Here is a 23,525-nt window from a genome sequence, read left to right as displayed (position 1 = left end):
AAAAGACATGTGAACAAGTTAAAGCAAGGATTGAGAAGATGAATAACTTATACAAGGCTCGATCTAATAAGAAGCGCAAGCAACCTACATTCAAACCGGGAGATCTTGTTTGGTTACACTTGAGGAAAGAAAGATTTCCATACAAAAGAAAGAACAAACTCATGCCTAGAGCCTATGGTCCCTTTGAGGTGTTGGAAGTATATGGTGAGAGTGCCTACAAGCTTGACCTACCAAGTGAATATGGGTATGTAAGTGCTACTTTCAATGTTGGTGATTTGTCTCCTTACTTGGATGATGTGAATTTGAGGGCAAATTCTTTTGAAGAGGGGGAGAATGATGTGAATCAAGAGGGTAATTCTTTTAAAGAGCCAATTACATTGATTGTGAGTCCAATAAGGTTCGAACTTGGAGGGAAAAGTCAAGATTGGGTCACTTAGTTGGTGATCAAGGAAAGAAGTGAAGAACTGTTACTTTCCAACGGGTGCAGCGGCGGCGATTTGGTGGCAGCGACATGAAATGCATAAAGTTCTATATTTAGTTATTTTTTCAAGGTCATATCCGGTTACTTTGACTCGTTTTTGGTTCGAATTTCTTGTCAAGAACGAATCTTTATTCTAATTGATGATTTTAGATATTTTATTAGGTTAAAGGGCTTTGATCCCCATCAGTTTTTTTAGATAGATTTTAGCTTACAAGTTTTTACCTTTCACTTGAAAGGGTTTTTCTTGTTTTAAGCACCTTAGAATTCCTTAATTAGTTTTTTTTTAGGTTGTTAGTTTAATGAGGGTTACTAGGAATTCAAGTTAGAGTAGAATTAGTTTTCTAAATCTAATAGGATTAGGATTCTATCTATTTAATCTTTTCCTTGTAAAGCCTATAAATAGGCCACATAATTAGCAATAAAATTTAGAGTTTGATTTTAGGAATTAATCCTTTTGAGCGTTGCTCGTTTGATTGTTAATAAAAAAACATCACTTGTTGCGACTCGTGATCATCTTCTAGTTGCGACTAGGAAGAGACCCTCTATTCTTGTGAGAATTAGAGTACTATCCATTTACTTTCATCCATAATAACCATATTTTTCATCACTATAATTCACAAAGCCATTGAACTACAATCGCGGTTGCATTCTACACAAAATCGAACTAAAATCCGCATCAGGTCCAAACCTATCAACCTTTCACGTCAAGGACGAAGGCAACTTTGAACTTGGCTAGATGTGTCTAGAACTAATGTATGCGGCATGGTGTATTTGAAAAGGCTAGTTTAGAAAACAAGAGGGAGAAAGAGTAAGCTATTGCTTAAAAGAGAGAATAGAGAATTAGAGAATTCTGGGTTATTTGAAAACAGAGGTCAAGGACCCTATTTATAGGAAAAATAGTCCGAAAACCGAAGAAAAGAGAACGAGTTCCATTTGGAATAAAAGACCTCATGTCACCAGACGACATGATCCAGCGCCAGGCGACAAAGTCCGTCGTTTGGCGCTAAGACAGTTTTTTGCAGATTTTGTTTTTATCATATCTTTTGATCTAGAAGTCCAAATAAGTCATATAATATGTCGTGGGAAAGCTCTTGAAGTCTACTTTCCAGCCCAATTAGAATCATATGAAAATCTTTTGTATATACAAAGATATGGCCAAAATAGTGGAAGGGTGTCAGTTTTGGATATAATTTCGTATTTCTTTCATGTCTTTTTCATTATAACTCGGAATTAATATTATAATATATCATTGGAAAGATAATTTTAAGATCTATCCAACCATATAAGATTTGGATAAAAATTATGAGGCATGAAAATAATATCTGATTGTCTTTGAACATCTTTAAATTCAAATAAAATTAGGACTTAAAAAAGGAAAGTTTTATTTAATTTTAAATTCTTTAATCTCATCTTTTCAAAAATGATAATTAAGATCTTTTAGAAACTTATAGAAGCTTCTAATTAATCCTAATTAGTTTAGGAATAGGATTAAACCCTTGGACCCTCCACATGATCATTGGGTCGTAGGTAAAATCCGATTTGGGCTCAGTTTAATATTTTGGCCATAACTTCCTCATTATTCATCGGAATTGGGTTTATAATATATCGTTGGAAAGCCCTTTTTGAGTCCAATTCAACTACACTATTATTGGGCCCTTATCCACATATTCTTAGGTGCACACTCATGCACCTAGAAATAGGTGTAACAACAGCACAATATGAACATTAGCTTTTCAGAAAGTGAACATAGGAATAAAAAATATGAACATTAGCTTTTCAGAAAGTGAACGTAGGCATAAATGTGTGATTTTCGATTTCTTATGTGGTGACTTCGGATTAACTTCGATTGATTATGTTATACAACCTCCGTTAACATTTAGTTGCAACTTTGGGGTATTATTTGAGAAACATAAAATATTCCAAAGTTGCAACTAAGGCCCTGTTTGATTCACCTTAATTTTGCTGAACTGAAATTATTTTTACTGAACTGAATTTATTTTTACTGAACTGAACTTAATTTTACTGAACTGAAATTACTTTTACTGAACTTAAATTATTTTTACTGAATTGAAATTATTTTTACTGAATTTCTATTATAATTCTTCTTTAAGAAAACTGAATTTTACTGAACTGAACTTATTTTTACTGAACTGAAATTATTTTTACTGAACTGAAATTAATTTTACTGAATTGAACTTATTTTTACTGAACTGAAATTATTTTTACTTAATATTATTTTTTTAAGGTGAATCAAACAGGGCCTAAATGTTAAAGGAGGTACTATATGATTTTCTTAATTCTAATGAATTGAATTTTATTTGATTTTCTGCATTTTTTTTTATCAATGAACATAATCATGCAAAGTATGAACATATGCATAGGTTCCCTTAAATGTGAACCTTAGCTTTTTAAAAAGTGAACATAGGCATAAAAAATATGAACTTAACGTCCCTTAAAAAAAAATGAACTTAACATAAGCATTGGTTTTTTATAAAGTGAATATAAGCATTTAAAAGGTGAACATATACATAAAAAAATATGAACATAAACATTTAAGAAAGACAACCTATGAATAAACAGATTTAATTAATATTTCATGAATAACACATATTTACATTATGAATATTTGAAATTATATATGAACATATAAAATATTATTATGAATATAAAGCATTTAATTATGAACATAAAAATTTGAAGAAATAAAAAATAATATGATTATGAAACATATGCATTATAAGTATTAAATGTTCATATTTTTTACGTGTTCATTTTTTATTATTAAATGTTCATTTTTTCATGTTTATATTTTTATACTAAATGTTCATTTTGTAGAGCGTAGTGCTGATTTTGGTGGATCGAGAATATGTTGTTTGGGTTATTAATTTGGGCTGCGCGTTTTGGGCCTTCCCTTGTTGCACCTATCTTAGGTGCACAATGATGCACCTAAGACCAATTGACCCTTATCATGGACCAAACTAAATTGAACTGGCTATTTTCATAAATAGAGCAGATTTTCAAAAACAGAAATAAGGTTTTTTTTTTATTAAAACAACCGCATCACTAGACTTTTCACACTTTCACTTCATTCGATAATCATACGACGTGAAAGATATTTATTACTATGTTTGGTTTTGGGGAGACACAATTGAGTGTTTACACCGGCGAAGCGTGACCAGTATCCCGAGGGATTCCAAAAAACCCCGAAACATTGGGAGATGGATGAATTTAAAAGGGTGGGGGTAATTTTGGTGGGAATAGTTAGGATAATTAATTAAAACTAACACATAAGGGCTTGTTTGGCACCATTTTTTGTTTTCAGTTTTTTGTTTTCTTGAAAACTAAAAACCAAAAACAGGAAACAAGAAAAAGTTGTTTTCACTTTTCAGTTGTCAGTTTTCAAAATTATCATAATTTTAATAAATCTAAATATTTTTTGATTCATTATGTGGCATATATATTATCCTTTTAAAAAACAAAAAACCAAAAAATAGAAAACCATAACGATGCCAAACGAACCCTAAGCAAATGGTTACTAAATAAGGAAAGAAATATATTTGTTGCACGTAAATTGAACTACCCAAAAAGGAAATTGTTGTGAGTAAATTGAACCGGAGGTAGTAAAATTAATGAGATTTTTAATAAAAAAAATTCCCAACCAAGTAATAATCATAAATCATCTGTAAACCCTCAGAAAAAAATAAAAAAATAAATAAATAAACAAATATAAAATCCAAATAAAAACACGAAAAAAAACACACAAAAACAAACGAAACACCACCATTTCCGCACTCCTCCCTTATTTTCTCTCTCCTCTTTCTCTCTCTACAATGGAATTTCTGCTCTTCGCCGGCATCCGCGTTTCTCGATCACTTCAAACCGCCATTTTCACCGCCGTCTAACCGCCGTCTCGATCTCTCTCTCTCTCTCTCTTTTCCCCTTTTTCTGTACGTATTTCTCTCTCTTCAATCTCCCTTCAAAATCATTTTGATTGATTGTTTTTTCTTGGGTTTTGGTTGATCTTTTGATTACATTGTTGTTTGATTAATGCAGAGGTTATTTTATGTGCATTGTTGAGCGATTTAGGGATTTGGGTGTTTGTGATTTTGAGTTGATTGATTCGATTTTGATTTGGGGGTGAAAATTGGGGAAAACCCAAAACGATGTCGTCGAGAGGCGACCATCAAACGGTTCCGTTATCGGTGTTGTTAAGGAGGGAGCAGAATAGTGAGAGAATCGAGAATCCAGAACTTTCTTATGGTCAAGCTAATCAAAGTAAGAAAGGCGAAGATTATACCCTTTTGAAGACTGAATGCCAGCGTATTGTTGGTGATGGTGTCACCACTTTCTCCGTTTTTGGGGTAATTTCTCGATTTTTTGATGATTTTTGTGGTTTTTTTTCGAGTTTTTGTTGTTGGTTTTTGTGGAATTTATGATCTTTATTGAATTGATATTGTGTTGATTGATTGATTTGTTGATTATGAATCAATGAGGTTGATGGGAGTAAGTTTGTTATTGTCAATTTGGTTGGTATTTGATGTGGGCCTTCCTGAAACTGTTGTGTTGAATGAGATTGATTGTTTGATTGACGGGAGTAAGTTTGTAATTGCAGCTGTTTGATGGACATAATGGATCTGCTGCTGCTATCTATGCCAAAGAACATCTTTTGAGTAATGTATTAAGCGCGATGCCAACCGATCTTAATCGAGACGATTGGGTTGCTGCGTTGCCCAGGGCTTTGGTTGCTGGATTTGTCAAAACGGATAAAGATTTTTTGGAGAAAGGTGAAATTATGATTGTGAACTTTGTTATTACTTTTCTCTAAATTAATGTAATTCCTCCTTATCAAATTACTCGCAACAAAGGAATATTTTATGTCTCACAAATAATATCCCTTTGTTGCGAGTAATATGAACCGGAGGTAGTATTTGAAGTTTGAATTTTGAAATTTGAGGAGTTTGAGTAGTATTCGACGTTTATTTTTGGTCGATTTTCTTAGCAGTTGGGTTTTGGTAAGTTGGATATTGACGCCTTGACTATGACTTGGCTGACTGATACGACAATCTTTTTTATTATTTTGAAAGAGTGTGAATTCTGTAATCCTGTATAAGACTTGATTTCGTGATGAGGCGTGATAAGTAACAAGTGGGAAGTTTTGTTTACAGGTCAAGCGTCGGGAACTACTGTTACCTTTGCGATTATTGAAGGATGGTCTATAACTGTAGCATCAGTTGGGGACTCACGTTGCATACTTGAATCTGCTGAGGGTGAGATAATTTGTTTATCTGCTGATCACAGGCTTGAGAGCAATGAGGAAGAGTAAGTTGTAGGCACAACATAGTTCTATTAGTCACCTTAGTTCTGTGATACTGTCGAGGTTAACATATTAGTTCAACTTTCTATCAGGAGAGATCGTGTTACAGCCTGTGGAGGTGAAGTTGGTCGGCTTAATACTGGTGGTGGAACAGAGGTAGCTCTATTTTTTTTTACTTGGAAACCTATTTTTCTCTCTGTTTTGATTTTGCTGGTTATTCACTGCTTTTACTTGCTATAACGTTTTATCCAATATACCAGAGTATGCTCATGTTTATGCACTGGGTATGTAGGAAAACCAAATAAACATAAAAAATGATACAGTAATTAGGCGGCAGAGACACTCTCTCTCTCTCTCTCTCTTTTTTTTTTTTTTTTTTTTTTTTTTTTGGGGTAATTATCTTTTTTGTTGTAAATATTTTTGGATAGAGTGCACACATATACACCATCGAGTTTCTGGAGAAATTTGATGAATAATATTCCTCTGTGATTATATAAGATGTTAGTGTCCAAGTTTTGTCCAAAATAGTCTCTATGGCAAAAATGAAATGTAGGGGTACTTCTGAACTTGAGTTAGTGAATCTCTGTGCTTAGTTAATTATCCACCTATGAGTTGATAACCACTTAATTTTTTCTTTTACCTGTAAGCTGTTATATACATTCTAAATTGCGCTGTTGTTGAATGAAAAGATGAACAAGTTAATGTAAATCTGCAGTAATAAAGGGATACAAGTGCTGGATAACACCTGCTTACAATCCTGTCTTCATAGGGAAGATAAATGATTAAATGGATGAGCGGCAGATCCTTTAAAACTGACCTTAAGAGTGGACATTCAATTGTTTGGTCTACCACTCTACCCCATCAGTTTTTGACTTTGGAATAATGTACGCTTAATGTATGCCTAGGTCTTATTGAACCCTCTCCGGATGCCTCTTCTTCAGAGGGAATTCTAGTGAAGTGGATGAAGTGCTAAAATCTGGAGCATGTTGTGAACCAGATTTTATCTTATGTTTTATGCGTGTTTTTTTTTTTAATTATTTTGCCCTCAGCTTCACTTCTTTTTATTTATTTATATATCTTTATTTATTTTCTATTTTGTTACTAATCAGAGCATGTTATTTAACGCATATACAGATTGGTCCGTTGAGATGTTGGCCTGGTGGCCTTTGTCTATCTCGATCCCTTGGAGATAGGGATGTTGGCGAGTTTATAGTTCCAGTTCCTTATGTGAAACAAGTGAGGGTATGTCGACTATTTACCAATATTCTTCTTTTGCTTGATTATCATTACTTTCAATGCGTTTTGGAAAGCTTGCAGAACCTAATGTTTTATGAAATGCATATCCTTGACCTCTTTGAATCTTGAATATTAATTTACTTGTCTTATACTGAAGTTCCTGAGATATGTTTATATATATCTAGACTTGGCTAAATTTGACTTTCTTGGCTATCCTTGAGATGATTTCAATCATATATTAGAGCAATGTTAAATTGTTAATGATAGAAGAATTTAGATAAGTAAAGTCCACTGAAATCTTGTTATCCTGTTAGATGCCTTTTATATGAAGTTAGAGTACAAACGAACACATTCAGTCAAATCATAGTTTCAGATAATGGCCTTGTTTAAGCTGTGATGAGCACTTGGCACTTGGCTTTTAAAGACTCACTAAGGCAAATGATAGATCTTTTGTGATACTACTACAGCTATATCCGCTGTCAGTTCTAGTACATCATGACATGTCTACAACTATAACTAGCAAATGTAAATTATCTGCAATTATTAAGCTTTCTTGTTATAAACGCTCACATCCCCCTTAACCATCAATGTCCTGAAACTGTTATTTAAAGTATTTTGTTGATAAAAAAAAAGGTATTCAAAGTTGTAAATGGCTACCTGTCTATGTAGTTTTGTACTTCCTACGTCACTCTTTAACTTACAGTCCTCTTTTTATGAGAGAAAAATGGTCAAAGCATAAAATTATTAAAAGTGATGGAGGGAGTAGGTGGGTATAAGTTGATGATGCATTGTTTCATGACCCTTTCTGATTTTTGACAACTCTATGATGTATATTTGTTCGGCTTAATCTAGTATGAGACTACCTCAGAAATGCTTAATGTGAGACATTGATGATGCTTCCTATTTTAGTGATGTTTGCTACCTTTTTCGGGACTGCTTTTTTATTTATGTATTTGTTTTTTTTTTTTTTTTTTTTAAAAAAAAAAGTTTTTATGTCTAATGTTTGTATCAAGTTAGCATTAAGGCAATTTCACTGAGATTTCTTTATATCTGTTATTTGATTTAAAATTTAAGTGTATCAAGTTTCTAATATGATCTGCTTGTGAATTTTGCAGCTGTCAACTGCTGGTGGTAGGCTCATTATCGCCAGTGATGGTGTGTGGGATATTATAAGTTTTGAAGCAGCACTTGATTGTAGTCGAACAATGGCAGCAGAGACGGCAGCTGTCCAAATTGTCAAGGTATGCTGAACAGTCGTGTGCTTTGTCACTCCCATGTACTGAAAAAAGTGTTTTGTGAATAGTAATCTATTATTTATACATTTATTTGATATATACTAGATACATTGGATGATTTTCCAAAATTTAATAGATCTGGAAGTTGCCTCTTTAAATGGGTCTTTAGGTGTAAAAGTTATTTGTGTAATTGTGTTTACTTAACTGTGAGTCTGCGACTGTGTCTAATAAAGCTTATTTCTATCCTTTGTGTGTACCAATTGCAGGAAGCAGTGCAGGTGAAAGGTATCAGGGATGATACAACCTGTATTGTGGTTGACATTTTCCCACCAGAGAAGAATCTCCCTTCTCCTGCCCCAAAAAAACCAGGAAAAGGAGTTTTTAAGGCCATCTTCCGGAAGAAGTCAACTGAGTCAACATCTCAAGCAGAACGAGAGTACTTGGAACCAGATGTGGTTGAGGAGATGTTTGAAGATGGATCTGCATGTCTTACAGAAAGGTTTTATCTCTTTTGATCATTTTGTCACTGTGACTAGCCATCTTGGTTTTCCTTTGTGACTCAGCAATAATTGTGAACTTGTGCGTTTCAGCATTGTTTTTAATAGTAAATTTTGGCTTGCAGGCTTGATACCAAATATCCACTTTGCAATATGTTCAAGTTGTTCATGTGTGCAATTTGTCAAGCCGAGATCAAACCTGGAGATGGTATATCAATACATGCCGGCTCTTCCAATCGAAAAACTCGCCCCTGGGATGGCCCTTTCTTGTGCCAAAGTTGCCAAGAAAAGAGAGAAGCAATGGAAGGGAAAAGACCGTCTGGAAGTATGTTTTGCTGTCTTTAGATATTTGCTTATAGGTTACGAGTAGTTGTAAACGATTCTAACGTTTGAATTATTGCATTTCTACCCTCGTGCAGATAGATATAACAGTGATAGTGATTAGCTGGCAGTAATTTCGGTATGTGGTTGGCAAAGTCCGATTGGTTATGCCAGGGAAGAATTGGAAATTGGAGGTTTGTTCCCATTGCTTGAATTTATTTCGACTCACAAAGGAGTTGAAGCATATATCTAGGTTCGTTTGGCGTTGCTGAGTGGACCTCTTCCCTCCTTATATGTTATTTCAAGTCAGAATCTCATATTTAGAAGTGGCTAACCTAATTCAGCATCTTCCCCTGACTGGTGAGTGTTTGATTATCTCGATTTCGTGAGCCTCTGTTGGAAGTTTAGTGGAAGGTTGATAAACTATTTACTTGCTGCTTGCTGTTCTCTCCGTCGCTCAGCTGAAGGGAGTATTCATGTTTCATTCTGCTTCTCCGGTCAATTCAGCTGTATACTACATCCATACATAGAATTCCCACTGTATACTATTTCCGAAAGGGGCATTCGGGTTGTACTATCTATACGGACGTACACATAGGATTCTTTATAGCGCAAAATTAATTATTTGAGTTAACTCAACCAATTTGTTGAAATATAGCAGCTTCTTTCCTTCAGATTCTCAAGCAACTAGGAAAGTGGTGAATTTTTAAATAGAAATCTCATGGTTTTATCATATTCTTTCTGTTCAACTAATCTTGTTTTTATCGTATTTCTGAAAGTTAATCATTTGTGGTTAATGTAATCAATTGGGTTATGCAAGGTGGCAGTCAGCTTAGACATGTGCAATAATTTAATCAAACATTTTTAATTTATGGAATTGTTTTTGAGCCATTGAAATTATAGGTTTAGATTTTTTTTTTCTTTTTTTGGTTGAATTTAATTGATTAATTCAATGTTTGACATCGAAGATTAAGCAGCTGATTTGATAATTTGCAACATGTATAACACTCATAGCCAGCTGTAACAAATATTTGTTTTCCTCTTTTTTTTTTTTTTTTTTTTTTTTCTTGCGGAGAACGAGTACCATACCAACCAACTTGACCATTATATAATTTATATTGTTAGCGCTCTTAAGAGTCTTAGCAGTTTTACATGATCAAAGTCTAGTACAGGTGTTAAAACAGCTTGACCCGCCTGAATATGGGCATCAATCTGGACCGGATTTGCTTGGGTTAAAACTGTATCTCTACTTTTATGGCCTTAATTTGAAATTTTGGCCAGATTTTGACCTGGTCTGCCAGGTTATTGTTTAGCTCTAACTTTTGTTATTAATGCATTTGGATCGCGGAGTGAAGTGAGTTTGGAATCAGAAATTAGGGTGGTCGGGGTTGAAAGTTTATACTTAATAATATGTTTGGTTTTGTACGGAATTGACCAATTTTTTTTTTTATTTGATAACTATAGGTTTTGTACTTTTGTACGAGTCCGATGTGAATTGAATTGATTTTAAATATGAGCTATTTATACGAAGAACATAACATTGTCTTTTAGAATTTTGAACATTTGTAGTAACAAGCTTTGGTGGTATGACGGTATTAAGTCCCTAATAAGAGTTAGAAGTCTCACAAACATTTTTTTTTTTTTTTGACAATATCAAAGAGCAACAATTAAAAAGCATAGGACATACAATTTAATCTACAAAAGTCAGCGAGAAAATGCGCCTTGTCACCTCGATCCACTTTACAAATGACACTAACCTGAAATAGAGAGCCCCTTAGACAAGGTAGGAACTTCGCATGAAGTGCAGAGGTAATTTTAGTGTAACTTGTCCCACCATTTTGAAAGTTTCACCCTCTTTCGAGAAAGTTCAGCCCACTCCTACATTACCTTTGTGCTTTCAATTTCAAAATACATTACATTTTTATAACAAAATTTTTCAATCAACATCATCGCACCACATACACCATCTTGTTTTTCAAATTTTCACCATTTTGATGGGTTGAGCCTTTGCAATCTAACTCATTTTAAAGTCATCTTTATCTACATCACTCATAAACAAGTCATAATTTATATATATACAAGTGGTATAAAGATGAAGAAAGTGTAACTAATTTAACCATTTTTGTTGTAGTAAAATCCTAAAATCCTTGAAACTAATGCTCAATTATTAATGCAAGACAATTAATGTAATGAGTTTCTTCTTTATTCCACTTTAAAAATAAATAAAAAAAGTTTATATGTGATGTTTGCTTAGTGTAACAAGATGTATCAGAAAACAAAAAAAGTCAATAATTTTTCAACGTAATTTACAATTTAGTATAAAATATTATTTTATTTCAATATGTCGCCTTATATATATTCTCTGTCCATGTTACATCTTAAAGGGAAGGACACTTTGTTAAGGAGATGGTGTGAAACAATTAGATGTGATTGCTATAGTGTATGGATGTATGAAATGATTCCCCCTTGGCACCACTCCTTGTGTGCAACGTAGCACAATTCATTGTGTTCGAGAAATTAAATACATTTGCATTTTTAGCATGCCGCTAAGTAATAAGTAATGCACTTTGCCTCAAAAAAAAAAAAAAAAAAAAAAAAAAATTATAAGTAATGCACTTTGGTTGAACTAAATATGTCCCTTAATGTCGATCTTGGAGATAACAACTTAATATCGTAAACAAGTGAACACACAAGCTTTAAGACTCTTGCTAGTGTGCTTGATCACTTGCTTGGAAGCCAGTAGTAGGTAAAGTTAAACACAAGGTTTAATTTGGGATTGATTAATTATATGCGTAGAACTCACAACTTAAATGTACAAATGGTCTCTTGGTGCCTATTTATAGGCCATCATTTTACTTGAAAGAGATATAGTAGCAACTTCCATAACCTTTTCAAATGGAGGATCCTAGATTATATCCATGCTAACCTACTAGAACATTCTAGGTATCTTATATATATACATTACACTGATGAACATCCTAAATACATATTAAAATGTACAAGAACACCATTGAGTATTCTAAAAACATCCTTGCTAGAACACTCTATCTCAAGGGCGAAATAAAACTTAACTGAGGAGAGAGATTGGTCTAATAAAAACGATTTGAGGGCTACTTTAATAAGCACGAGTAAGATGAAACACTAGTACGTAAGATGAAACACCACAGAGTTCATGGCCCTTTTAGACCTCAACTAAGCTTCGCCCACATAATATCCGGATCGAAACACTAGATAAGGGACATTATCTTAAGTTTGTACATATAAAGTTAGATATCATCACAATACATTGGTTTATGTTCAATAACATATATATTTATTATTTATCATTTTTTTTTTTTTTTTTTTTATCAAATGTTTTACTCCTTAGTACTTTAATAATATAATATGTTAAGACTTACTACTAAATTAGAAACATGAATAACTTCACGTTTTCACTGAATTATCATATGACATCTAGCAATGGGTGCAAAAGAAAGCGATGGGAGGCCAAAGGGCCAAATTTTTTTAGCTTTCCACGTTTACAACTTGGATTTACTAAGAATTGATTAAGAAAGATTGCTAATAAACACATGATTGATGATATTTATTTGAGGGTTATTGAAGAAAACACTAGAAAAAAAGGGGGATGGATTTGCAAACTTATATGAATGTGAAATCTTTGTTTCATGCAAACTTACCTAACCCTTTTTTCATCTTATTCTTTATTTTCTCTTGTTACTTTTGTGAATTTTTAGTGAGACTATTTTTCAATATTAATTGAGAGACTTAATTTAGTGGCACCCATTAAATAATGCTTCCATGATTGAGATGTTGACCTCATGATACCTTACAAAAATCCTCTATGCATGTTGGACCACTTCTACACGTGTGTTCCGGGTCTACCATGACCTCTTTTTATCAAAACTTGGCTTTAGCATTTAATTTATTTATTAACTTTGGTCGGTACATATATACAAGCTCACAATCTGGCTCATTTATCGTTTATATTAAAGCTCAGTTTATTATCTACTATAAGTCTCATGTATGTGGGTGAAGGATTAGGTTGAACGTTATAATGATATAAACTTGTGACCTTGAAATTGTTGATGGAGCTCCCACTTTATCCATTTCTATAAAACTTAGCTTTAACATCTTATTTGTTGATCTATCCTAGTTGGTACGTACATACAAGCTCATGATGTGTCTCTCCTATCGTTAACATTTAAGCTAGTTCATTATCTACAAGTCTCATGTATGTGGATGGAGGATGAGCCTGAATGAACATGGTTCGTCGTAGTAGCTCAAATTTTGGACTTAGGGTTTGTTATTAATGGAGCTCCCCTACTACCCATTTGTATCATAACACTTTAGCATTTGATTTATTTATTTATCCTAATTGTTAGATAATATGTTTATATTATCTCGTAAATATTCTGTAAAATATATCTTGTGTATTTTAAGTTATTCTCATGATTAGGTTGTAAACATATTATAAACATATTATCTAACACTAATTGTTGCATATGATGAGCTAATGACCTGCCTCACTTACTGTTTATATACACTATAAAGCTAGGTTTGCGAGTCTCATGCACATAGACAAAGGAGGCCAAACGGGGTACGTAGTGGCTCTAATCTGGGACCTTAAGATTATTGCCAATGGAGCTCCGATCCCACCACTAGACCAAACTATGCCCAACAAACCTAGCTATATGATATGGTATAGGGAATGAAGAAAATTGGTGCATGCAAGTATTATATGCAATGCATATATACAAAAAAAGGGTCCATATTTGTCCAAATTTGTCCACGAGGTGTATGAACCGTCACTCTCTTTTTTCTCTAGTCCTCATTGTAAAGCATATATCTTTGATAGTATACTTCTTAAATTCTAGGCCTTAAGTTTCTATCTCATCTACAATTCATTGTCCTTTTGTGTACTTCATCTTTAATAGAATATTGTTCTAAACATTGCACTTATCTCATTTTTTTTTTTTTTTTTTTTTTTTTTTTTTTTTTTTTTTTTTTTTTTGTAAAAATTTGATATTATAACATTTGTTAATTAGACCATACCTTCAAATAGGATATTGTCATAACTATATTGTTCATTCCTTTTGCAAATTGTCTTTCAATATGCATTTTGTAAGTTGTTTCATATTGTCAATGCTACTATGTATGTTATTGATTCTTTCAAGATTGTGTATTATGTTATCTTCAATATTGCTTATCTTGCAATACAACTTGTGCTGTTAAGCTATTTGGATTTTCCTACGTACGTGTGAAGAGAACATAATTTTCAATGATATAGAATATAGGGGTAATATACTAATATTCAATGAACATTGAAGAATTAGGATCGGATTTAATTTTACGTAAATCTCTGGAAAGAATTTGTAACACTAGAGGAAAATTTTAAAATAAAAATAAAAGGGACCTATATATATGATGAGGAGAAAGATAGATAGAATCATTATTCAAATAAACTAATGTTGCAATTAATTTGCTTTAGATAAAGGAATACATTGTGATAAAAATAAAACAAAAAATATAAGTAAAAATCTTATGCTTTGGAAAGAGGCCGAGTCCCCCATTTGACCACATTTATTTCTTGATCGTTGTAGCATCATTTGGTTGTATGTATTAGAAAGTGTAATTAATCCTTTATGCGTTTTATAAAGTGTACTATAAATCTATATAGTGGTGCGTATGATTATATTTTTTAGAATGGATGGAGTAGTTTGCTACAATTTCTTGATTTGAAATACTTATAGTAAAAAAGCATGAAACATTTATTCTTTCATTTCCCAAATTTGTGGATTGAGGCCTTGAGGGTTACATTTTACAACCACAATGCATAAAATTCAACTATGGTTGAAAACATATTTCCCATTCTAACACAGCATAATAATATCATTTTTTGGAATAACATTATCTTACTTTGTTTTATTTTATGTTTAGTTTATACAAATTGCAAAGTGTAGCACAAAAATTTAGGTAAAGTGGAGGAAAAGGATTGAAGTTAAGACCAAGTATGGTCTGCCATTATAATTTGTATATTTCCACATTTTATGCATAAATAAATAAACATGGTTCAGAAAAAGAACTAAAAATAAAAAGATATTTTCACCACATTTTGCAGCTTCCTTCGTCTTTTTATTCCTTAATTCCCAAGTGCTCAAATCGGACAAATCAACCCACTCCCAAACAAAAAGCACACTCCAACCATACATGTAATTGCGTGCAAATCATGTACTACTCATACTTAAATACTATCAAATTTTAACACTAAAGTTACTTCATCCATTCAAAAGATTCCTCTCCAAATACCAAGTTTGTGCTTTTCTTCATCTAGAAGGGTAATTACAATTACTTGAGTTTATAGTTTATGTACGTAAGTTGAAGGATTTTACTAAATAGACGCTTTGTATAAGTCAGTCAATTTAACTATACAGGTCAACACTTAAGTGTAACAAATAAGGAAATCCTCCGATCCATTCTTAACAAAAGTAGATCGATGTTCAGACTTGAATTGAACTTGTGACCTACAAAATGTTTGGTTATTTACTGATGTTAATCATTTTAGATACACAAAGTGAAATCTATAAGTTTTATTGCAAAAAATGATTTGTTGAAGTGCACACGAACCCATATAGTTTTTGACAATGTAAATTACGATCAAGTTGGTGTTATTGGATTTTCACCCAATTATTCAATATAATCCAAATTATATTAAATAGTTCATGACTAATCACTAAGCCCATGTTCTTTTGAGCTTCCGGGCAGAGCAGGGCTAAGCTTCCACACACTACAAAGTAGAGCAGAACAGATTTTCAGCAGAGCAGAGCAGAGCAGCTCTAAAGAAAGGGGCCTAAATTAGGGATATAATCTCCTAGCCACTCCTAAAGATGAATAACTAGCTCTTAAGACTCAAAATGGACCCACAATTTTTAACAAAAACAGCTAATCAAAAAACATTATAAGGTCACCCCACAATTCCACAAACACACTATACACTACATACGTCAAATATTTGTATGTGAAATTGTGAATATAATACAAAACAATCGGTCCTTTCTTATGTTTTTATTTTAATCCTTCTTTTTCTGTATTCTTCTTAAAATAGACATTTGCTTCTTAAACCAACTTATTTCTTGCCTCTAAAATCTATCTCTAAACTCTCTCTTTATATCTCTTACTCCCTCTCAACATCCATCCATCCTTATTACTACCATATCCATGGAAACCCAGCAACAAATTCAGCACGAAAATCGTAATATTCGAGATTCAGAAACAGAAGGAAAAGAGCTAGCAGAACAGGTAGTACAGCAGCAAAGAATAACAACACCAGGTGCATCAGCAGCAAATTCACCAGCATCTTCACCATCACATGAATTTTCCTTCACAATCTCATTGCACACCTCTGCAACAACGACACCGAAAGCATCATCATCGCCTTCGTTAGCAACGAAATCAAAGAACCAACAGCAGGCACCATTAGCAATCGATTTATCTCCTGCTGATGAAATCTTCTTCCATGGTCATTTACTTCCTCTCCACTTCTTATCCCACCTCCACACCTCCTCTGCTCGCCCCTCGACTCATTCGTTAGACGGTTTTTCCGGCCCAATTAGAGACTCCTTTCAAGAAGAAAAGCCACTCACAAGCAGTACTACTGATAACAGCAGCACCACCTGCAGCTGTACTGAAGACGACGACCAGTACATCTCATTCGACAAACATTACAGCGAAATAGAAAATAATATCATTAAAACCGATTTCAGAAGTAAAGAAAGAAGCAGCAGCAGCAGCAACAACAACAACAACAACAAGTATAAATCATTCTCCCTCTTTAGTTTATCAAAATGGAAAAAACTGTCAGACAACAGTAAAGAAAAAACAGAACACCCAGAAAACTGCAGCAGACGAAATAAACTGAAGTCTGATGTAACACAATTTCTTAAGAGATACATTAATATGGTGAAACCCCTGTTATCTCCCAAAGGAGGTGGAAGAAGGGATAGTGTACGAGTACGAAGGCAATCTTATTCGTTCTCAGGGACGGTTAGTCCTCGAGATAATAGAGAGTTAATGAGGGGGAGACGAGGCGAGTTTTCGGCCCCTGCATCAATGAGGACATCTCCTACTAACAGTGGACTTCTTTTGGCTACTGCAGGTGTGCCATCACCTTCTAGTGATAGCACCATGGAAGAGTTGCAGGCTGCTATTCAAGCTGCTATTGCTCATTGCAAGAATTCCATTTCAACTGATGATAAGAAATCATCACAAGAGATTTCAACATCAATTCCTGTAAATTAAATTATAATTAGCATTCATTATTCATATTAATATGATCATAATTTTATTTTCAATTGTTGTTTTTCTAGTATAATTCTTTATTTTAGATTGTGTTAGGCCCTATTCTTTACTATTTTTGAGTTTTTTATAAGAGCAGAGCAGATATCAGCAGAGTAAAGCAGACCACAATAGCTCAAAAGAACAGTGCCTAGTATATTATAGATGATATATGTATGCTAGTGAATGTTGGCACATGGTAAACTGGTAATCAAGACGGTATATGAAATCGAATTTTGTCTACATCATTGTCTGCATGCAAAGTGTCTTAGTCGTCGGTTTGAAAAAGCCAATGAATAAAAACCTCATATTCATGGTACAAAACACAAGGTTTGGGAGCTTCCAACCAATTTTGGTCCAATAATGGTTGGATTGCTAGCTCAAAACAGTCCCAACAGGGCCTGCCTTTTACCCCACAAGTTTGAGGTGATGAACACAATTTGTTGCAGGGGATTGATCGTTAGTTCCAGATGAAATTATTATAATGTACTTGTCATTTTAATTAATTAATTCTTATCATAACCACCACTAACGACGTGTATGGATGGGGCTAGGATGATAAAAATGACAATAAATCACGCAATTAGTGTTAATGTGATACGATTTGTGTGATAATGAATTAACAATACACGTTGTTATGTTTAATGATGTGCCCGTTACTTTATAGCAAATAAAGGATACTATGTCACAACTTATGTAAAAAGAAGCACGAATCGACATTGTCGAGCACTAATAGATTAAAATACATTTAGCGACCCTTGTTATATGATTTTGGAAAAGGAATTGCATGTAAAACATGGCTCACTCTACTATGAAGTATAATTCAAAATAAGGGTAAGATTGTATACACAAGCAGGACAACATGATAACTGAAAATTTTCGAAAAAAATCATATTGATCTTCGTTTTTATTTTAGCAATTTCAAACACAACACTATTCATGTTCACTTAATTTCAAAATACACAATTTTATAACGAGACTATGATGCATATATGATGATTCTTGGAAGTTGAGGAGACTAGATTGCTCATATGTCAAATTAAACAATGCATCTGGATCAACAAGTCATGTCACAATAAAGAAGGACACTTCTAATTAATGCCAAATTTCCTAAAACGCAAGAAACATAATAAAAGACATGCCATACTACTATACTAATTTAGTGTGCACATTATTCTCTCCCTTTCTAAATAAGTGCATCAATTATTTCGGGGGTTGTTATTTAACGCCCACAAATTACTCAAAACGCCCGCAAAATTACAAAATAATTACGATATTACCCTTGACTCTATTTCTTACCCTCTTCAACTCTATTTCTTATCTTCCATCCCTTTCATAACTCTAACTCTCAAAATCGAGCTAAAGTAAACTCTACCACCACCGAACACCGCCACGGTTACCAGCATCAACACCACCGCCAGTACCACCAACACCCAACACCACTACCACCACTATCACCACCACCACCACCACAGCACCACCACTATCGCCACCCGGTTACATGTCGGAGGCGGAAAGCAGGGTGTCCACCCCGCCGGACCCACTTGGTGAGGTAAATTTTAATTTTTGTCGCCGAAAATGTACAAAACCGCCCGAAAAAACCGGTTTGACCATGGTCAAAACGCCCAGGAAAAGCGGTTTGACCATGGTCAAACCGCCTAGGACAACCGGTTTTACCGTGGTCAAAACGGGTTTTCTAGGCGGTTTGACCATGGTCAAACCGCTTTTTCTGGGCGTTTTGACCATGGTCAAACCGCTTTTCCTGGGCGTTTTGACCATGGTCAAACCGGTTTTCTCGGGCGGTTTTGTACTTTTTTTTTTAAAAAAAAATCTTTGCTTTAATTACTATTATTATTATTATTATTATTATTTCTATTATTATTATTTCTATTATTATTATTATTACTATTATTATTATTTCTCTTATTATTATTATTATTTCTATTATTATTATTATTATTATTATTGTTATTATTTCTACTACTATTATTGTTATTTTTATGATAAGTAGAATTAAGTTGTGATCATTGTTGTGATTATTATGTTTTTTATTTCCATTATTATCATGGTTATTATGCTAAATTTCATGTTATTTCTTTGTTTAGGCGTCATTGCCGGATTATGGGGGTGATGGAGTTGACTACAGTGCAGTCTTTATAACGTCAACGATGTTCCCAACTTTTGAAGAGGCCTTTGAATGGGCTCAAAACATCTCTATTGGTTGCGGCTTTTTCCTTACAAAGTCTTCGTATAAGACACAACGAGATGGTCGGCCGGTCAAGTATCTGAAGTGCGATCGTGCCCATAGAAATACAGCCGAAGACAGGGATATGGAGAATGCTGTACGAAAAAACTCAAAAAGAAAGGGTATCAAATGTCCTTTTCGGATCAAGATCACATGTGTGGTAGATGATCTTGGGTGGCAAATAATTCCTGTATCTGGTTTGCATGGCATGCACAACCACCATATGATGGTTTATCGAGAGGGTCATCGACAAGTGAGTGGTTTAAGTCCGGCTGCGAAGCAATTGGTTCGACAAATGAGTTCAACATGTGCAAAACCTAGTAACATAATGGCAGCTGTGAAAGATGCGTATCCCAATGAGAACCCTAACATGAGGCACATCTACAATTTCAGAAGTCGTTTAAGGGTTGATGATAGTGAAGGGAGAGATGTCGTAAACCAGTTTCTTCACTTGGCCAACGAGCACAAGTACGTTAGTTGGGTAGCTGCTGACCCCGACACACGTGTTGTCACCCATGCCTTTATGGCACATCCAGAGATGGCGAATATGTTGCGGACTTATCCACATGTCATAGGGATGGATTCCACATACAAGACAAACAGGTACAACATGGCGTTCTTCGAGATTGTTGGGGTCACACCGACAAACCAAAACTTTTTGATCGGGTATGCTTTAATGAAGACAGAGTCTTATGAGAGTTACAAGTGGGTGTTGGAGAAATTGAAGCTGTATATGGGTTTTGAAGTGACTCCTACTGCGATTTTAACTGATCGAGAGTTGGGACTGTTGAAGGCGGTGAAAGAGGTATTCCCAGACACAGCTCACTTGTTATGTAGATGGCATATCAACAAAGATGTGTTGGCCAAGGTATATCATTTGTGTAAGAAAGATATGGTGTTAGCTGAGAAATTTAGAAATGGGAGGTGGTCAAAACTCATGAATGCAACAACTGAGGCTGAGTATGAATTTGAGTTGCGTCAAATGAGGGATACTTGGGGAAGATCATGGCGTACCGTTGTGGATTATGTGGAAAAAAACTTGGCTTGTACACAAGGAGAAGTTTATCCTGGCATGGACGAATCAGGTGTTGCACTTTGGCAACGTGAACACGTGTAGGGTGGAGAGCCAACATTCTGTGCTTAAACAATGGCTCGGTAGTTCCACAGGGTCGTTGGATTCAATATTCAGTCGTGTGCACCGCGCCACAGAGGGTCTGCTTATTGGAATTCGTCATCATTTGGAGGACTCCAGACGACGAATTGGAGTGGAGTATAGGGGCATGCCGTTGCACAATCTCAGTGGCCATATGTCCTTCCACGGTCTCAAAATTCTGAAGCATGAGGTGACCAGGATGAGAGAGTTATCTGATGATGTGTACGAGCGATGTGGTTGTGCGTTGTTGATGACACACGACCTACCATGTGCTTGTACCATATATACCTCGATTCAGGGTGGCACGGGTTTATATTTGGATCAGGTCCATCCTTTTTGGAAGACTCTCGTCATTGGGGATGGTGTAGGCATTCATACTTTTGCTGATGAGTCGGAACAGGACACTGCACAATTTAGATCCCTAGTTGATGAGGTTCTACAACGCGACCCCGGTTTTGTGCGGAGTGTGAACCGAGTGTGAACAGGACATTGCACAATTTAGATCCCTAGTTGATGACGTCGTGTAGCATGATGGTCATCTCACCAAAAGGGAGGTGAAAAGTGTTCGTATCCGGCTGCCACCGTTCAACGAACGCAGAGATCAGAGGCCAATCAATGTGGGAATGCATGATAGACGGCAAGTGTCGTAGTCCAGTGACACTAACGCGCTCACGTAAATCAGCACTCAACTCTGTCTCCCACTCCTGCAGCGACTTGCACCACTGAATCCTACTGTGGCACCTCAACGGCTCACGATCCTGTCCGACCCAAATACGTGACGCAATATGAGCCGCGTAGCTGGGAATAAGACTCCCATCAACTGGACCCCCCGGCATCGCCTCCTGAACAAGCCAAGTCGTATCCGCGTCTCGAGCACCACGAGACCTACGAGTACGGCCAGTGCTCGTACTCGCACTACTAGAAGCCACAAACCTCCCTCCTCTACCTTGCATGACGAAAACCCCTGATGGCGCCTCCTCGTGCTCGCCTCCTGCGGAAGTCGAGGCATCCTCCATGTCGTCATGATCAGGATCATAATCGTACATGTCATCATCCGCCGCTCGAGAAGCTGCCCTCTCCCTCCTAACAGAAGCATCAACACCTCGAGATCGTGTATGTCGAGGACCTGATCCTTCGACATGTGTGAACTCGATGTTTAACCTCCTCATGTTTCGTGGCTGTTATTTAATTAATAAATGTAATTGGTATACGATTCAATAAATTTAATATATATAGAAATATAAATGCAATTACTTTTTTTTTATCTAATTTCCTAAATATAATGCTATTAATATATAAACTAAAATTTACCAAATATATTAATTAAACTCAACGTAAAATATAAAACTATATTAGTTGATTATCTAAACATACACCTAATTATTTTAAAATTCAAATACACAAATACATTATTTTATTTCTAAACATAAATTTAATAAAGCTACACATATAAAAAAACAAACATATACAATATCATTTTTTTCCTAAACATATAATTAATAAAGCTAAACATATACGAACATATTATTTAATTTCTTATACATAAAACGTGAACTTAAATTAAACAAATATATATAATTAATATTTTTTTAAATTACACATAAAACGTGAACTTCAAATAAATATTTTTTTTTTTACTAAACAAATATTAAAATTAATCTAAACAATTAATAAACAAATATATTATTAGTATAAATTTAAATTAAAAAAAAAATAATTTAAATTCCATTGCTCAAACCGCTCAAGATATCCGGTTTGACCATGGTCAAACCGCCCAGTGAAAACGGTTGACCGTGGCCAAACCGGATTTCCTGGGCGGTTTGACCATGGTCAAAACGCCCATGAAATCCGTTTCGACCACGGTCAAACCGCCCAGGGAATCCGGTTTGGCCATGGTCAAACCGTTTTCACTGGGCGGTTTACCGTGGTCAAACCGGATATCTTGAGCGATTTGACCATGGTTTAACCGCCTATTTTGGGCGATTCGGTCAAGCGTTAAAAAAAAACGAACCTGCTCCTCCGGCACGCCGTCTTCCTCCCTCGACCGTCCGACGTTCTTCGTCCTCGGCATCTTGGCGGTTCTCCGGTGGTGTTTTTGGGTGCTTGTGGTGGTGGTGGTAAGGGGGTTGGGTGTTGGTGAAAGTGGTGGTGGTTTTTTGTTTTTTTGGTTTGAAGGGAGTTGAAGAGAATGGTTTAGGGCAGAGTGGTTCAAGGGTAGAGTGGTAATTTCGTTGTAATTTTGCGGGCGTTTTGAGTAATTTGCGGGCGTCAAATAGCAGTTCACATTATTTCTCGTTGAGTTTTATACAAGATTTAAGTAAGTCGTACATTACTGTACAATCAGGTTGGAAAAATAATACGAGTATATTGATAAGATCGAGGTAAGTGGAGGAATAATATATTCGCTTATAAAGGAATTGAAATTCGTATGTAAATTTGGATCATATATGGAGGGAAAATAGAGATTAATAATAAGATATTCTCTCCCCGTCCCTAAATATAGTTCTCATTTGACTTATTTGGGTCAAATTTCAAAAACTTTGAACATAAATTTTCATTAATTAATAAGAGATTTATGTTCATGTGAAATCTTGTTTAATTCATCATATTATATACTACGTATTTTATCTATATCAAGATTTATAATTTGTACGCTTATGAAAAGTGAGTTATAAACGTTTTAAGACACGTCTTGAAAACCGTAAAAAGTCA

At 34.8% G+C, this 23,525-nt stretch overlaps 3 protein-coding genes across 4 annotated transcripts; all 3 read left to right on the top strand.

Annotated features, from left to right (window-relative positions):
• Positions 1–4,247: 4,247 nt before the first annotated feature.
• LOC145614589 (putative protein phosphatase 2C 12) lies at positions 4,248–9,829 on the top strand. 2 transcript variants are annotated; one of them, XR_014107125.1, is made up of 11 exons: positions 4,248–4,428; positions 4,535–4,842; positions 5,094–5,265; positions 5,647–5,800; positions 5,888–5,951; positions 6,930–7,037; positions 8,147–8,272; positions 8,533–8,765; positions 8,889–9,088; positions 9,183–9,444; positions 9,546–9,829. XR_014107125.1 is itself a non-coding variant. In XM_081669648.1 (10 exons), exons 2-10 carry the CDS (start codon positions 4,645–4,647, stop codon positions 9,206–9,208), a joined length of 1,281 nt encoding a protein of 426 aa, XP_081525774.1. In that variant the 5' UTR covers positions 4,248–4,428; positions 4,535–4,644; the 3' UTR covers positions 9,209–9,829. The 2 variants fall into 2 exon arrangements, 1 of the variants encoding a protein (XP_081525774.1); XM_081669648.1 differs by having other exon boundaries at positions 9,183–9,829.
• A 6,312-nt stretch (positions 9,830–16,141) lies between these two features.
• Positions 16,142–17,432, top strand: LOC145614917 (BRI1 kinase inhibitor 1-like). Its single transcript, XM_081669991.1, has one exon. The coding sequence runs from the start codon at positions 16,300–16,302 to the stop codon at positions 17,377–17,379; it is 1,080 nt and encodes a 359-aa protein (XP_081526117.1). The 5' UTR covers positions 16,142–16,299; the 3' UTR covers positions 17,380–17,432.
• Positions 17,433–19,886: 2,454 nt separating this feature from the next.
• Positions 19,887–21,294, top strand: LOC145613803 (protein FAR1-RELATED SEQUENCE 5-like). Its single transcript, XM_081668852.1, has 2 exons — positions 19,887–20,745; positions 20,828–21,294. The coding sequence occupies exons 1-2, from the start codon at positions 19,887–19,889 to the stop codon at positions 21,292–21,294; spliced, it is 1,326 nt and encodes a 441-aa protein (XP_081524978.1).
• The last annotated feature ends 2,231 nt before the right edge of the window (positions 21,295–23,525 follow it).

Source organism: Chenopodium album, chromosome 25 (assembly GCF_948465745.1).
Source record: "Chenopodium album chromosome 25, dcCheAlbu1.1, whole genome shotgun sequence".
Lineage (NCBI taxonomy): Eukaryota > Viridiplantae > Streptophyta > Magnoliopsida > Caryophyllales > Amaranthaceae > Chenopodium > Chenopodium album.
This window is presented reverse-complemented; position numbering and strand designations above follow the sequence as displayed.

Bases quoted from the DNA above. Each gene is read 5' to 3' on its own strand.
- LOC145614589 (XM_081669648.1), top strand. From the start codon at position 4,645: ATGTCGTCGAGAGGCGACCATCAAACGGTTCCGTTATCGGTGTTGTTA. The intron at 4,843-5,093 runs GTAATTTCTCGA...TTGTAATTGCAG, and splicing joins CCACTTTCTCCGTTTTTGGG to CTGTTTGATGGACATAATGG. The intron at 9,089-9,182 runs GTATGTTTTGCT...ACCCTCGTGCAG, and splicing joins AGGGAAAAGACCGTCTGGAA to ATAGATATAACAGTGATAGT.
- LOC145614917 (XM_081669991.1), top strand. From the start codon at position 16,300: ATGGAAACCCAGCAACAAATTCAGCACGAAAATCGTAATATTCGAGAT.
- LOC145613803 (XM_081668852.1), top strand. From the start codon at position 19,887: ATGGTTTATCGAGAGGGTCATCGACAAGTGAGTGGTTTAAGTCCGGCT. The intron at 20,746-20,827 runs GTGTTGCACTTT...GTAGTTCCACAG, and splicing joins TCCTGGCATGGACGAATCAG to GGTCGTTGGATTCAATATTC.